At 39.3% G+C, this 17,022-nt stretch overlaps 2 protein-coding genes across 4 annotated transcripts in view; both read left to right on the top strand.

Annotated features, from left to right (window-relative positions):
• Nucleotides 1–17,022, top strand: part of LOC116255768 (peroxisomal nicotinamide adenine dinucleotide carrier-like) — a 64,756-nt gene that overhangs the window by 3,225 nt on the left and 44,509 nt on the right. For all 3 annotated transcript variants that reach the window (XM_050078384.1, XM_031631754.2, XM_031631755.2), the window contains exon 6: nucleotides 1,566–1,712. In XM_050078384.1, coding sequence (XP_049934341.1) covers nucleotides 1,566–1,712 — 147 coding nt within the window. The remainder of the gene's footprint in view (nucleotides 1–1,565; nucleotides 1,713–17,022) is intronic.
• On the top strand, nucleotides 3,192–7,673 carry LOC116255769 (uncharacterized). Its single transcript, XM_031631756.2, has 2 exons — nucleotides 3,192–7,271; nucleotides 7,553–7,673. The coding sequence occupies exons 1-2, from the start codon at nucleotides 6,320–6,322 to the stop codon at nucleotides 7,588–7,590; spliced, it is 990 nt and encodes a 329-aa protein (XP_031487616.1). The 5' UTR covers nucleotides 3,192–6,319; the 3' UTR covers nucleotides 7,591–7,673.

A 17,022-nucleotide genomic window follows, 5' to 3' on the forward strand; every position in this document is an offset into this window, starting at 1 on the left:
ATTGCAATGCAAAAAAAGCGAAAAAAAAAGCATGTGATTGCTTTTGACACCCAAACGAAGGAAATAACTTCATGTTACCTCAAGATAGCTCTGCAGTTAGATCCAAGGGTATGATCCATTTCATCTGTTGCTTGTTGTATGGTTATGATCTGTAGAAAGCGTGTTAATGTTAAGATGTGATAGACCGTGTTTTGGATCTGGACCATGATCAAAGGACATCCTATATATTGCATGCGTCTCAGTTAGTGCATGTCCAAATTGTTTTCTTTATTCGATGTTGTAAATTGGTGTATAAAGGGCAGTGTTCCCAACTTGTAATCATGCTTATAATTATAATGAGTTAGAGTTGGGAGCTGGATTAATTGCTGCCACACCTCCCTTGGGTGCATTCTCTTCTCTCCTTTCCTATGTTTTTTGCAGAATATGATTGTGGCAATTAAATCAGATTTTGATATGGCAAAATCTTTCAGTTAACAGTAACTGTTAGCTATGGAACTAATGGTCCTGGGAGAGATTGAATATGCAAATAGGATGAGGGAGTTAAAAAACGGAACTTGGTTAACTGTTTTGATTGTTGGTGACTTTCACGAAACCATACCATTTTGTGGCATAACTAGCCAAATTGTACAACTTTTATATGTTTTTTCACAACAACATTGGACTGTTCTTGGACATAGGATGATTTTTATAAGACTTAACATGATAAAAGTAAATTGTATACGAAAAGTCAAAAACATGTAGCTGGCAGACCCTTATGTACCAGACTTTGAGGGAAACCATTTAAGCCATCTATTATAAGGAGATCAGATAGTGGAGATTAAGTTATAAATATATAAGCCAAACTGTATGCAAGAGTCGGAAATGCCCTTAAAAGAGACGAGGGATTTCTTTTAAGGAAACTCATTTGGTTCGTCTTTCTCTCTCTCTCCTCCTATGAAGGCTATTTAGTTATTTTGGACTCTTCAAAAGATAGCTTCACTTCTATATTTTCAACTTAATTTCCATTGTCTTACCTCCTTAAAATCGATGGCCTAGATGACTACCATCAAGTGTCGTATATGAGGTATATATATATATATATATATATATATATATATATATGTATATATAGCCGTGTCCAAATTTCCAATTTTTTAACACTCATTGTATCTGAAACTCATGTCCATGTCCGACACTAACGCCTGTGTCTCTGTCCACACAACATAGGTCATTGTTCATGCATTGATATCAGTTAGGTAATATTTTATTCTCCTGTAATAATCCCTTAGTTGTTCTTCATGTATTGATATCAATTAGGTAATATTCCAGCCTCCCGTAAAAATTTTTAAATGAACAATAATAGAAATCATTAAAATATGCATTGCCACGTTGAGGTTCAGTTTCAAGAAATATCTAGGTAGTATTGTGATATTTTGTTTAATTAGATTTTCGTTCATCTGTTGACTTAGTTTATCTTTGAACTATATTTCACCAATTCTCATGGACTTTTCTTGGTAGATAGATAATAGTAGTCATCAGCTGTTGGTAAAGGAGACATATGATGGATATTGCTTTTATTCTTGCAGACCCACACTCAAGCACAAAGGCATATTTTGGAGAGAGCAAGGAAAGTCATGGCTTCTGAAAATAATTCATCTGATCTAAGTTCTATTTACAATAAGTCATCTGGCCTTCTACAACCGCCAGTTCATCCATACGGAACATGGCATGCAGTCTGTACTACTTGCATTCTTCTTTATGTTAAAAATATTTATTAAATATGATTATTCTTCCTTGATAAGTTAAATTGCTGACTTATTTTAGCTTTAAATTGAGATGTATCAAAATTCTCATGCTCATCTCTAGTTTTGTTTGTTGTGGACGTGGCTTTCTGAAGTATCTCTTTTCTCATTTTTCGGTCTAAATGAATGCATTCCTAACAATGTTGTAAAAAATGTATCATAAGCTGTATTGGTCTAACCAAAGGTACGTTGTACCATAAAAGATCATAATGTATCATAACTATATCATAAATTATTTTTTTTAATTAAAAAAAATCAGAAAATAAAGAAAAATAAAAAATAAAAAAGTAAAAAATAAAAAAATATGTTCTTCATAAAAAAAATGTTATACATAATGATAGACTTATTATAGCTATGAAGTTACTATTTGTCATTCCTGAACATTCATAATCATAATTCATAATCAACTGCAATAAGATTATACTTCTAGCACATTAAGAAATACCACATGACATGATATACATCATAACCATAGATTCATAAGGTCCATAAGTCTGCCAGAAAACACATCAAAAAACAAATTTTAGTTGTTACGATTTACATCATAAAATGATAATGAAATGATGAAAATTTTCAATGTCAATACAAATAGCAAATGAAAGCACTCTCGACTCTCATTCATAATCTTCATTCTCATCTTCATATGCATCTTCATTGTCATCTCCGTCTTCATGAAGTTGAACATCCTCACTGACATATCCTGCAGGCTCTCCATCAGCAATTTTTGTTCCTTCAGTTTCAATGTTGAAGCACTAAAGATGATCATCATCAACTATTGTGGTTGGTTCTTCCTCAACCCATGGTTCCAACATGTCAAAGGAATCCAAGCTGATAGGATCAAACTGAGATATGTGCTTTCTTGTTGATGTTTTTTTTGTAATTGCTTATGTTAAATGAGAAAAGTCTGTTAATATATAATTATATATATTATAAAGCAAATCTATATTAAAATATTTAATTACTTCTGAAACAACTCTATATTAAGCCGTATACCCTTTGTTGTAATCTCATATTATATCGAACAAAAACAAGGTCATTCAATTGTTCGAGCTTGTTCCTCTTCTTGTTATAGATATATTGGAAAATGCTCCAATTCCTTTCGCATCCATTAGCACTACATGCCCGGCTGAGGACTTTAATTGCAAAAGGTTTAAAGTTTGGACAATAGTTCGCAATTCTATTTCACCACAAATTTACAAAAACTAAAAGGAATCCCATGTAAAACAACAAAAAGATAACAAATGTAAATACAATTTAAAATTTATGTGTAATTACCTGGAATGGTTGTGCTTATTCCCATGTCAATTATCAAACTTAACAATATAACAAAAATACAATCATATAGAATATGAATGTTATATTATTATGTTCTGTATAATATTGTTAAGTCTGATAATTGTATATGTTTAAAATAATTGTATAAGCAACATGGGAATAAAGACAACCATTCGAGCCAGGGCAACCATGCATGCAGGTAATTACACAAAAATTTTAAATTTACTTTACATTTTTTTATCTATGTAATGTTTTACATATGATTCATTTTTTTTTTGTTTAGATTTATGGTTGAATAGGTTTGATTGTCCAAACCTTAAACCTTTTGCCATTAATGTCCTCAGCCAGACATGTTGTACTAATGAATGCGAAAGGAATTAGAGCATGTTCCAACATATCCATGACAAGAAGATGAACATGATCGAACATAAAAGGTTGAAGGACCTTGTTTATGTTCGATATAGTATGAGGTAGAAACAAAGGTAATAGAACTTAATATATAGTTGTTTCATAAGTAATTAAATATTGTAGTATAAATTTGGTTTATAATATATATAATTATATATTAACAATTTTTCTCATATTTAACATAGTCAATTACAAAAAACATCAACAAGAAAAGACACATCTCAATTTGATCCTATAAGCTTGGACAACTTTGATGTGTTGGAACCACAGGTTGAGAAAAAACCAACCCCAACATTTGATGATGATCATCTTTAGTGCTTCAACATTGAAGTTGAAGGAATAGAAATTGTTGATAAAGGAGAGCCTGCAGGATATGTCAGTAAGGTTGTTGAACTTCATGGTGATGACAATGAATATGAAGATGAGAATGAAGATTATGAATGAGAGTTGATAGTGCTTTCATTTGTTATTTGTATTTGACATTGAAAATTTTCATCATTTCATGATCATCTTATGATGTAATGCATAACAATTAAAACTTGTTGTTTGATGTGTTATTGATAGCCTCTAGGGCTATCAAGGGGCTGGCGGCAAGGAGTAGGGAAGAGAACCAGAGAGAGAGAGAGATTAGGAGAGAGAATAAAACCTCATCATAAACTTGCATTAGGGCAAATCACGCCCAAAATACTTACAGCATAAAGCAAAGTGGGTCTCTGTTAAATACCCGATCCAAATTGACTAATAACGATAACGTAAAATAAAACTTGTCTATCATTATTAAACTAAGACAAAACCTAACATTTCTCCCCCCTTCGAACAACACCTTGTCCTCAAGGTGTGAATGATGGAAAACGAGAGATGATGTCCTCGCTATCTTCCTACATTGCTGGTGCATCTTCATTTGAGAGCCATTCAATAAGCCATTGGTGACGCCACTTGTCGTCTATCTTTAACTTCCTCATACTGATGCACCGAAAAGGTGTAAGGTTAGCTGTTGCTTCTACGATTGGAGCAGAATCGTCCTCTTCGCCCGTGGGAACGCTGGTGCAGAGCTTCAGTTTCGAGACGTGGAATACTGGATGTATAGAGCTGCCTGCTGGAAGAAGGAGCTCATAAGCAAGTTTACCTATCCGTTAGCTGATTTTATTGGGTCCCACGTAACGAGAGAGTAGCTTTTTTTGTCCGGGTCCTTGTAAGCTCGTGGTACGTTGAGGGGGCCTCTTCAAGAAAACCCAATCACCCTCTTGAAACGTCACTGCTCTATGGCAGCAGTTGTATTGTATGACCATCCGATTCTGGGCTGCAGCTAAATGCGCTTTTGGGTCCTTCAAGATGACATCCCTGCAATGCAGCTGGGTATCCACCATGTCGTCTCGTGCGGTGCCCGGTAAATAACGATCAATCGCCGGTGGGGGTTTGCCATAGATGGCTTCAAAGGGGGTTGTATTTGTTAAAGTGCACCAACCGGTGTTGTAAGCTAGTTCTGCCCATGATAAGTAAGCTGCCCAGCGAAGCATCAGAGGTAGGTTTCTACGCAACGATTTACTACCTCTGTTTGCCCATCCGTCTGCGGGTGATAGGCGGTACTCATCTTTAGTTTTGTGCCCTATAAATGAAAATACTCTCACCAGAATTGACTAAGGAACATTGAATCGTGGTCACTAATAATGGATTGGGGCATGCCATGGAGCTTCCCAACGTGTTCTTGGAAGGCCTGTGCTATAGTTGTTGAAATTAGAAAGTTTGTTTTTAAATGTGGTAGTTATTTGACTATTTAAGAGTTAGGGTTCCTTTCTGTCCTTTTAATATTTTATTTGTCCTTCTCTTGTAACTGCCTCAGCCGTGCCCTAATCTCCCTTTAAGTTGAGATTAGAGCACGAGATCAAAATATCTTTTTCGTCTCTCTCTCTCTCTCTCTCCCTTTCTCATTCTCCCCTTCTTCATCACGCAACATGGTATCAGAGCCTACGCTGGTGTGATCGACTCAAGTTTGCTGGCGTGATCCTCTCGTGCCTTCCTTGTTGCAGTATTGATTCAGTCTGCTGGCGTGAACCTTCAAGTCTGCTGGCGTGAACCAATCGTCTCAGACTTCTTGTACGTGAGCATCTCAAGTTGTTGTTGGCGTGATCGCTGGTTTCCCCTATTTTTCTTCTTGCGTGGAAGAGGACCTGATCTCGCCTATGTGGAAGGCGTGATCAGATCCTCTAGTGGAGTGCGTGGACAAGGTTATGGGCTGTTGATGGACGCTGTTTAGAGTATTTGAGTGGAACGTTATGCTGTTAGTGGCTGCGGTGTAAGGTATGATCAGAAGTTTTGGTGACGCAGAACATGTTTTGCTGATTTTTTTTACGAAAGATATGGACGTGCTGTTTAAGAGTTGAGGTTGGGAATAGTAGAAGCAGCGGCAGACGTTGTTTGTAAGGTTTTTTTTCAGCAAGTTATTTTCTGGCGTGTTTTTCAGCAGGCTGTATTCCCTGTTCTTGTCTGGCGTGTTTTTCAGCAAGCTATTTCCAGCAAGTTGTTATTTTCTGGTGTGTTTTTCAGCAGGCTATTTTCAGCAAGTCACTATTTTCAGCAAGTTATTCCCTGTCCGTTTCTGGTGTGGTTTCAGCAAGCTACTTTTATTTGCTGTTTGGGGATGTGAAAGAAACGTGTGCATGTTCCTTTGTTTCATGTTATTCCTGTTGTCCTCGTGAAGTTGCTGCTTATATACAGTTTATCTTGGTATTCTTATCTTTGCTGTGATTTATTATGGCTGAGAGCTGAAATTCCGAGGGTGGTAACGATCACAAAGGAGGTGGAAATCCCTTCTCCTATGGATCTACAGTTAAATTAGATGGACACAACTATGAACTATGGTCCAGATCCTTTATGTTGTCTGTTATCGAAAGAGACACATAATTGAAGAGGATGAGCCTACTAACAAGTCAGGGAAGTACATAACCTGGGAAGAGGACGACAACATGGTAATGTCGTGGATTATGAATAGTGTTCAACCTCAAATTGCTTCTACTATTACGTACTATACTACTGCGAAGGAGATGTGGGAATTTCTTAGACAGACATATTCTCAAGATAAGAATGTGATTAAAATCCTTCAAGTTGAAGAAGAGTTGCACAATCTCCGACAGGGAAGTCAGGATTTATCTCAATACTTTGCCATAGTTAAAGCCACTTATGAACGTTTGAAATTCTTGCGTCCTCCGTGCAAATCGTGTTATAAGTCACACTTTGAACCTACTATGGTTGCAAAGTTTCTTGCTGGTCTCTCTCCTGAATATGCTGCTGCTAAGGATCAGATGCTCACTGGAAGTGAAATTCCTGACCTCTCTGATGCGTACAACAGACTTAGCCGTCTTGCTATTAGTCTGTCTCAACCAGCTGGTGTGACGCCTGCCTCTGCACTTGCTGTGGGGGGTGGTCGTGGTCATGGCTCCACTTATAGTACAAGAGGAAGAGGTATAGGTCGTGGAACTGGGGGCCGTGGGAGGTTCCAATGCACGTATTGTGGTAAGATTGGTCATTTAGAGGATCGATGTTGGGATAAACATGGTCGCCCATCCTCTGTGTCACAGGGAAGAAATATGGTCACCAAACAGGGCAAGAGCTCTACTTACTCGTCTATGGGTTCTGCACAGACTGCCACTCCTACAGTGGAGGACTCTTCGCCTAGTATAGCTCCAGAGACAGTTAGCATTGACAGAGTTGAGTATGAGCAATTTTTGGCACACAAAGCCTCACAGGCTTCAGCTGCTATAGTGGTGACTGATCGAGCCTTCTCAGCGGGTCCTTCCACGTCTGATTCAGGTACTTCGTGGATTAATGATTCAGGAGCATCAAGACATTTCTGCAGCAGACCCGAGTCTTTTACTACTCTGCATAAATTTCCCCAGCCACGTCATGTAAAAATTGCAGATGGTAGACTGTCACCCATATTGGGTTTTGGAGATGTGAAACTCTCTAAGTCTATGACTATTCCACATGTTTTATATGCTCATAAATTTCCATCTCATTTACTCTCGGTTAAACAGTTGACTACTGATTTACACTGTCGTATTATTTTTGACCCTGGTTCATGCTCATTTCAGGACTTGCAAACTGGGAAGACGATTGGTGGCGGCTATGAGAAAGGGGGCATCTACATCCTGTCGACTCCTATGGGCCTTGCTGCTACCTCTTCTACATCAGAGTCTACAGTCTTCCAGTGGCATCTCCGGCTTGGTCACCCTTCAGCACCCAAGCTCCGTTCTCTCCTTCCTAATCTCTCTGTTCCAGAGTCTTTTCAATGTGAGGCTTGTCAACTGGGCAAGCACACACGTAGTAGTTTTCCTTCGCGTCTTAGTCCTTCCAGTCAAGAGTTATTTGATCTTCTTCATGTTGATGTGTGGGGGCCTAGCAGGGTTGCTAGCCGAAATAAGTTTAGGTACTTTCTTGCCGTTGTTGATGATTATTCTCGAGTCAGTTGGGTATTCCTATTGAAGGAAAGGTCTGAAGTTATTTGTATTCTCAAAAACTTGATTATTGAAATAAAGACTCAATTTGGTTCTGTGGTTAAGTGTATCCGCACTGATAATGCTCTTGAGTTCAAATCATCTATCTTAATGACCTTTTATGCTGAAAATGGTATCTCTCCCCAATTCACTTGTCCTCATACCTCACAACAGAATGGAGTTGCTGAACGAAAGCATCGCAACTTCTAACTGTTGCTCGTACCCTCATGCTTCATAATCATGTTCCTGCATACTTATGGGGTGATGTCATACTCATGGCTTGTCACCTGACCAATCGTTTGCCGTCATCCTCCATTGACCACAAAGTACCTATCAAACTTGTTTATCCCAATCGAAGCTTGTTTTTCGTTGCACCAAAATTTTTTTGTTGTACCTGTTTTGTACACATTCTTGGGCCTAAATGTGATAAACTTGCTGCTCAAGCCATTAAGTGTGTGTTCATTGGCTATCCTCGAAACCAAAAAGGGTACAAGTGTTTTGAGTCGGCAACTCACAAAGAGTATATCAGTGCGGATGTCACTTTTTTTGAGTCTCAGTCTTACTTCAGTCATACTTCTGCCTCAACTGAAGTACCATGTCCTATCCTTTTACCTATTCCTCCTATCCCGTTGCAATCCTTTCCATCTCCTACTCTCACTATGAATAGGTTTCAGGATCCCCCATTGGTCTACACTCGGCGACAGGACTCCTCTCATGGTCGACCATCAGACTCTTCTCAAGATGTAAGCCCCACTGAAGTAAGTATACCTGATGTTGTTCCTTTAGATGACTTGCCTATAGCCCTGCGCAAAGGCAAGAGACAGTGTACCATGCATCCTATCTCTCACCTTGTTTCCACTGCCCATCTTGATGATAACTTACAACAGTTTCTGAAGGCTATGACAGTTCATACTGTCCCAACTTGTCATCAACAGGCCTTACTAGATTGTAAATGGCGAACAACTATGCAAGATGAGATGGATGCTCTCGTACAGCGTGGTACCTGGGAGTTGGTTGATCCACTTAAAGATTGTGACATCGTTGGTTTCAAATGGGTATTTACAGTCAAATATAATTCAGATGGGTCGTTAGAGCGATACAAGGCTCGATTAGTAGCTAAAGGTTACACTCAGACATACGGGGTTGACTTCTTTGAGACGTTCTCTCCAGTGGCACGATTGGGCACTATGCGACTTATTATTTCTGTTGCAGTACACTCTGATTGGCCTATGTATCAGCTTGATGTGAAGAATGCTTTTTTGTATGGTGATCTTGAGGAGACTATATATATGCAGCAATCACCAGGGTTCGAAAGACAGGGGGAGTGTAGTAAAGTGTGTCGGTTGAAGAAGGCTATCTATGGACTCAAACAAAGTCCTAGGGCATGGTTCCACAAATTATCAGAGGTGGTCTCACAATGTGGATTTGAACGATCTCCGTTGGATCATTCCCTATTCATCAAGAAGACCTCCACATGTATAGTTGTCATGATAGTTTATGTTGATGACATTATCTTGACAGGTGATTGTGGTCGAGAAATATCTGCTACAAAGGTCTTTCTTCAAAAACATTTTGTCACGAAGGATCTTGGTCACTTGAGATATTTTATTGGGATTGAAGTTGTGGAAAACAAAGAAGGTGTAGCATTGTCTCAAAGGAAGTATGTCCTTGATTTACTGCAGGACACAGGGATGCTAGGGACCAAGCCGGCTAATCTCCCTATGAACCCACGTATTCACCTTCATGATGATCAATCAGAACTTGTAGATTCTCGATCTTACAGGTCTTTCATTGGAAAACTACTTTATGTTACTGTAACAAGGCCAGACATAAGCTTTGCTGTTGGAAAATTAAGCCAGTTTATGGAAAAGCCTAGAAAAGTCCACTGGGATGCAGCGATGATGGTATTGAAATACCTAAAATCATCCCCAGGCAGAGGCCTCTTCTTTAAGAAGGGTGAATCTCTTGATGTTGTTGCTTATAGTGATGCTGACTATGCAGGGTCTGTTGATGATAGAAGGTCTACAACTGGCTTATGTGTCTTTGTTGGCGGTAATCTCATATCATGGAGAAGCAAGAAACAAAATGTAGTCTCTAGATCAAGTGCAGAATCTGAATATAGAGCAATGGCTCAAACGGCAACTGAAATTACGTGGGTTAAATCTATGCTAACGAATATGAGTATTCATGTTCCTCTTCCTATGAAAATGTACTGTGATAACAAGGCGGCCACTTACATTGCAAACAATCTAGTATTTCATGAAAGAACAAAGCACATTGAGGTGGATTGTCATTATATTCGTGATCTTATAAAAGAAGGTGTGGTGTCCGCTGTTCATGTTGCTTCTGAAGACCAAGCAGCAGATATGTTTACTAAAGCTCTTCCAATTGGTGATTTCTCTAGATGTTGTAACAAGCTGAGCATGGTTGATATCTATGCTCCAGCTTGAGGGGGAGTGTTGAAATTAGAAAGTTTGTTTTTAAATGTGGTAGTTATTTGACTATTTAAGAGTTAGGGTTCCTTTCTGTCCTTTTAATATTTTATTTGTCCTTCTCTTGTAACTGCCTCAGCCGTGCCCTAATCTCCCTTTAAGTTGAGATTAGAGCACGAGATCAAAATATCTTTTTCGTCTCTCTCTCTCTCTCTCCCTCTCTCGTTCTCCCCTTCTTCATCACGCAACAATAGTCTTAGCTGAGAAAGGGTGACTCAAGGCAATGAAGTGTGCATACTTTGATAACCTGTCAACCATCACTAAAATCACTGGTTTTTTGTTTGAGCGGGGTAGGCCTTCGATGAAGTCCATCGAAATATCTTCCTAAATCTGTTCAGGGATTGGTAGCGGCTGCAGTAACCCGGCTGGTCGTTGTGTTTCGTATTTGTTACGTTGGCAAGTATCACACTCTTTCATGTAGTCTCGAACTGTCGTTTCATACGTGGCCAAAAGAAAACGGTTCGTAGTCGGCGATATGTTCCTTCCACCCCTTCGTGCCCTGCCTCTTTGGAATCATGGAAATGTGCTATCAACACGACTGGCAACTCCGTGTCGGTGGGTATATAGATGTGATCACGGAAGTACAGATAAGGCGGCCGCCATTCATACCCGTATTTGCGCGTGGGATCATCTTGCAAATCAGTGCGAATGCGCTGAACCGAGGGTGCATTGTCGTGCGCCTGAGCTATTCTATCCCAAATCTGACACAGTATAGAAATGGCAGCAAACAATTGGCCAGATGATTCCCACTCCCCCCGCCTTGACAGGCTGTCCGCAACGAGGTTATCTCTACCCTTTCGATGTTTGACTCAAAATCAAAGCCACTCAGCTTTAATACCCATTTCTGTACTTCAAGAAGCAACGCTGATTGTTGGAGACAGTAGCACAGACTTTGGTGATATGTGATGACCACAAAACGTCGCCCCAATAGGTAGTGTCTCCAATGCCGCACTGCTAAGACTATGGCAATCAACTCGCGAGCATAAGCTGATTTATTGTGAAAAGCAGAGCCCATGGCACGACTGAAGAACGTGATTGGGTGCTGGTTCTGGCTCAAAACGGCCCCAATGCCAACGTCAGATGCATCAGTCTCGATTTTCGAATGTGGCCTCGAAGTTGGGCATTTTCAGTACCGGTGCTGACGTAAGCGCTTGCTTTAAAGCTTCAAATGCCTTTTCGCTTGAGGACTCCAACGAAACCCGTTCTTCTTTGTCAGCTCAGTCAAGGGAGCTGCTATGGTTCCAAAATTACGAACAAATAGTCGATAGTAACCCGCCAGACCAAGAAAACCATGAAGCTGTTTCACCGTGCGAGGGGTCGGCCATTCCTTTACTGCTGCAACCTTGTCTGCCTCCATCAAGACACTGCCTTGACTGATTACATGGCCCAGGTACGTAACTTGTGACTTGCCAAATGTGCATTTGGATAAGTTGGCGTGCAAGATATGCTTTCGCAAGAGAGATAGAACGACATGCAAATGTTGGAGCCTCCTCGTCTGTGCTAAACACCAAAATGTCATCCGAAAAGACAAGGACAACCCTATGTAGGTAATGTTAAAATATAAATCCTTCACCAGCACGTTGAAGAGGAGTCTCTTAGGATTCCACCTCCTTGTAGAATGTGTTAAAATATTTAATGTCCTTGTAACATGTGAAGAGTCTCCTAGGATTCTATGTTATAGTTAATATCCTTGTTATATGGGAAGTCTCCTAGGATTCTATGTTGTAGTTAATATCCTTGTAATATGTGAAGTCTCTTAGGTTTCTATGATGTAATTAATGTCCTTGGAGCTTGTGAAATCTCCTAGGATTCTACGATTGGAGACTCTTAGAATTCTGAAAATGAGATTATAAATAGAGGCCGTGCAAACCATTTTGGCTACGGCTTCTTCTCCTCAGTTTCTTCTTGTTTTCATTCACTCTCTCTCTCTCTCTCTCTCTCTCTCTCTCTATCTTCCTGCTTGAGTGCTGTTTTCGGGTTACAGATATTGGTGCTACATTTCTATCATGGTATCAGAGCGCCAGGTTACGTTATCTCTACCAAACGAAATGCCCAAACAGGTCTGATCTGGTTAGAACTCTTTTCTCATCTTGTCTCTATCCTGAATTTACTTTTCTCTTGCGCAATTCTTGTTCCTTTTTTCTTCTTGCTTACCAAGGACACATCTTGTTATATCGTGTCTTCTTTCCCTCTCATCTTCTACCTATATACCATTCTTTTCTGCTGTCATGGAAAACCTTTCGCATTCTGGCATGTCCTCAAGTTTTCTTCCTCACCTTATTACCGAAAAACTCAACCATGAGAATTATCTGATCTGGAAAAGGCAAATCATGCCTTTCATAAGAAGTCAAGGCCTCTTTGGACATCTCGATGGTTCAACAAAGGCTCCACCAATATCCGTCTTACAGGAAATAAAAAATGAGGCAGGAGAAGTTATTGTTGTTCATGAAGACAACAATCCTGAACATGCTATGTGGATGAGACGTGATCAAAGTCTGGTTGCGTATATTTTGTCCACTTTATCTCAACAAGTGTTACTTTCAGTTTCTGATGATTGTACTGCAGAAGAATTATGGGAAACCCTTGCTGATACCTTTTCCCAAATATCAGAAGCTCGAATTATGTACTTAAAGAAAGAATTTCAGAATTTGAGCAAAGGTTCAACGTCTATCATGGATTATTTGGGGCGTATTAAGGCCGTCGCAGACCAACTTGCTGCCTCAGGGAATAACATTTCTGATAAGGAAAAGGTGCAGCAAACCTTGAATGGACTTGGGCATGATTATCATGCTTTTATTACAGCTCTTGAGGTCCTTCCTGTTCTGCCTTCCTTCAACGAACTACAAGGTAAACTTCTCCAACATGAAATGAATATGAAAAGAGTCATTGAAAGGACTGATCAAGGGAACTCCCAAAATGTGTTGGCTATGAATGTAAAGTTTGGTAAGAGCCATGGGAACTCCAACCATGGTGGTCGTGGCATTCTACCAACACCACATAACCAAGGTATGTCTCCTTTGGATACTTCAAGAAAAATACCAATTTGTTTTCAGTGCAACAAGAAAGGACACATGAAGGCACAATGTTGGTTTAATCCTCAAAATAAAAACAAAGGAGTAAGATTATAAACAAGGAGGACAAAGTTCTAAATCCACCGCTGAAGATATGCAACAGCTATTGATGGCCGCATTCTCAAAGATGACTATAAAGCAAAATGAGCAGGGAGAATGGTTCTTGGATTCAGGTGCAGCTACCCATGTGACAGGAAATGCAGGTAAATTGACTAACTTATCCCCTCATTACGGTAGAAGTTGCATTATAACAGGTGATGGAAAATCTCATCCTATTACACATATTGGAAATGCACATATTCCATTGTCATCCTCGTCTCTATCACTGTCTAATGTTGTTCTTGCTCCCAATATCAAAAAGAACATCATATCCATTTCTAAACTCATTGATGATACAAGCTCTTCTGTTGAATTCACACCTTCTTCTGTCTATGTCAAGGACCTCCAAACGAAGAAAATGTTCGCTAGAGGGGAGCGTCAAGGGAATATGTACGTCCTCAAGGAATGTCTACCCAAGGATTCATCCACTTTTGATATAGGATTGAAGACATTTTCTCTTTCTCATAATGCGTCATCAGTGCCAAGTTCTTGATATTTTCAATCAAAAGTAAGGGGCCCTAACCAATTTTTGGAGTCTGATTTGTGGCATAGTCGGCTAGGACACTGTGGTCGACATTTCATTGAAAAACTTGTCACAGATAGTCTCATTCCAAGATCAAGTTTACCTCTTACTTCAAGTGTCAAAAAATGTTCAAGTTGTGGACTTTGTAAGAGTCATGTTTTACCTTTCCATAATATAAATCAAAGGGCTTCCAAACCTTTTGAAACTATTTTTTCTGATGTATGGGGGCCAGCCCCTATTGATTCCATGTCTGGGTCAAGATATTATGTCTTATTCATTGACTCTTACTCACGTTTCACCTGGATTTACTTCATGAAACACAAATCAGAAGTACCTCACATATTTCGAAACTTCTATGCCATGATTCAAACTAAATTTTCATCCAATGTGGTGCATTTTCAATGTGATGGAGGGGGAGAATATTCCTCGCTTGATTTTATTGAATTTCTACGTGAAAAAGGGATAACTAGACAAATTTCCTGCCCTTACACACCACAACAAAATGGTGTAGTTGAGCGGAAACATCGACATATAGTTGAAAGCGCCATGAGCATGATGCATGATACTAATGTGCCCATTTCCTTGTGGACTGAAGCCTTCCATACTGCTGTATACATAATAAATTGTTTGCCTATGACACTCTTGATGTCTAAATCGCCATATTTTACACTCTTAGGCAAACAACCTGATTACAAGAACTTGAAGGTTTTTGGTTGTGTATGCTATGTTCACGTTGATGCTGCCTTGAGGAACAAGTTTCAAGACAAAGCTATTCAATGTAGATTCGTTGGATATGCTGATGAATATAAAGGTTTTCGATGCTATGATCCAACAACTAAACGTATCAAAACTTCAAGAAATGTCATTTTTGATGAACATAGTTTTGATAATACAAATGAAATGCCTATGACCATTGAATCTTATGATCCCTGGACCAGTACACAGTTATTCAATGCAGATCCTGTTATAGAAAATGATGTGCCTCAAAGTGAAGATTCAGAGAGAGCAATACAACCGTCGGATATGGCTCAAAGTGAAAATCAAGAAGATCCAACACAGTCATTAAGTCATCACGAAAACAATAATGAACAGAGCAACGATGCACATCGGTATTCCGGTCTTATCTACAGTCGACGACTAAGGGACAGAGATGCTCACAGTGAAGAAGACAACATGCCCCACCTTAGAAGATCCCAACGCATTCGTCATCCCATTCACAGGTGGGTTAGCTATGATTCTTTATCACTTGATTTTCAGTTATTCATGGCAAAAGTTGGCAAGGAGGAAGAACCTACTTCATTTGATGAAGCATCAAAATCACATCATTGGAGAAAGGCTATGAAAGAAGAAATGGATGCCTTGCATGAATGTGGAACATGGGAGATCGTTCCGAGGCCACACGAAAAGAACGTAGTGGGCTCCAAATGGGTATACAAAATTAAATACAAACCTGACGGCAGCATAGAAAGACACAAAGCAAGGTTAGTAGCAAAAGGGTTTACACAACAATATGGAGAAGATTATGATGAGACATTCAGCCCTGTGATCAAAATGGGAACAATTCGCGTGATTATATCATTGGCAGTTGAATATGGATGGAGACTACATCAAATGGACGTGAAGAATGCTTTTCTTCATGGTGATTTAAGGGAGGAAGTATATATGGAACAACCTCCAGGATACACGAAAGGAGACTCTCATGCATGGGTTTGCAAACTAAGAAAATCTATTTATGGACTTAAACAGGCCTCACGTTCGTGGTTTGACAGTTTCTCTTGCAAGATTCAAGAATGTGGTTTTCGGAGATGTCCTCTAGATCACTCTCTTTTCATTTATCGAAAGGAAAACATATTTACTTTACTTCTTATATATGTTGATGATATTGTTATCACAGGCAATTCAGAAAAACACATAGAAGAAGCTAAAGTTTTGATGATGCAAAACTTCAAAATGAAAGAGCTTGGTGATTTACGATTCTTTCTTGGAGTGGAGATTGATAGGCACAATAATCGCCTCACATTGACACAACAGAAATACACGTTGGATTTGTTGAAAAAGTCAGGTATGTCTGATTGTAAGCCTGTTGGAACTCCTAGTGTTCTAAATCAAAGACTAAGTGCTCAAGATGGGGAGTTATATGAAGATCCTACGCAATATCGAAGTATTGTTGGGGCACTTCAATATCTTACATTTACTAGACCAGATATTATATATGCTGTGAATCAAGTATCCCAATTTATGCATGCACCTAGAGATACTCACATGGATGCTGTCAAAAGAATATTAAGATATCTTAAAGGGACAGCAGGAGATGGCTTAGTTTATGGTAAGAGTGAAAATATAACTACTGGACATCAACTTATGACATTCACAGATGCAGATTGGGCTGGAGATCCCGATCAAAGAAAGTCCATTTCTGGTTTTTGTATTTTCATTGGACGTAATCTTGTGTCTTGGAGTTGTCGAAAGCAAAAGGCAGTAGCAAGATCCAGCACTGAAGCTGAATACAGATGCATGGCTGCAGGTACTGCTGAAGTTACATGGGTTAGACATTTGCTAGAAGACATTGGAGAAAAGATTAAAACATCAATGTTAATGTGCGATAATCAAAGCGCTATTAACATTGCCTTTAATCCCGTACAACATGGTCGAACAAAGCACATTGAGATTGATCAACACTTTGTTAGACAAAAGGTGGAAGACAAGGAAATTCAGCCTATTTATGTTCGTACAGATGAACAAGTTGCAGACTTATTTACAAAAGGATTAACAAAGGAACGATTCTGGTTTCTAAAAGGCAAGTTGTACATGGTGCAAAACCATGCACAACTTGAGGGAGGGTGTTAAAATATAAATCCTTCACCAGCACGTTGAAGAGGAGTC

The sequence above is a fragment of the Nymphaea colorata genome, chromosome 6, assembly GCF_008831285.2.
Source record: "Nymphaea colorata isolate Beijing-Zhang1983 chromosome 6, ASM883128v2, whole genome shotgun sequence".
Lineage (NCBI taxonomy): Eukaryota > Viridiplantae > Streptophyta > Magnoliopsida > Nymphaeales > Nymphaeaceae > Nymphaea > Nymphaea colorata.

Bases quoted from the DNA above. Each gene is read 5' to 3' on its own strand.
- LOC116255769 (XM_031631756.2), top strand. From the start codon at position 6,320: ATGGTCCAGATCCTTTATGTTGTCTGTTATCGAAAGAGACACATAATT. The intron at 7,272-7,552 runs GTACTTCGTGGA...TGCTCATTTCAG, and splicing joins TCCTTCCACGTCTGATTCAG to GACTTGCAAACTGGGAAGAC.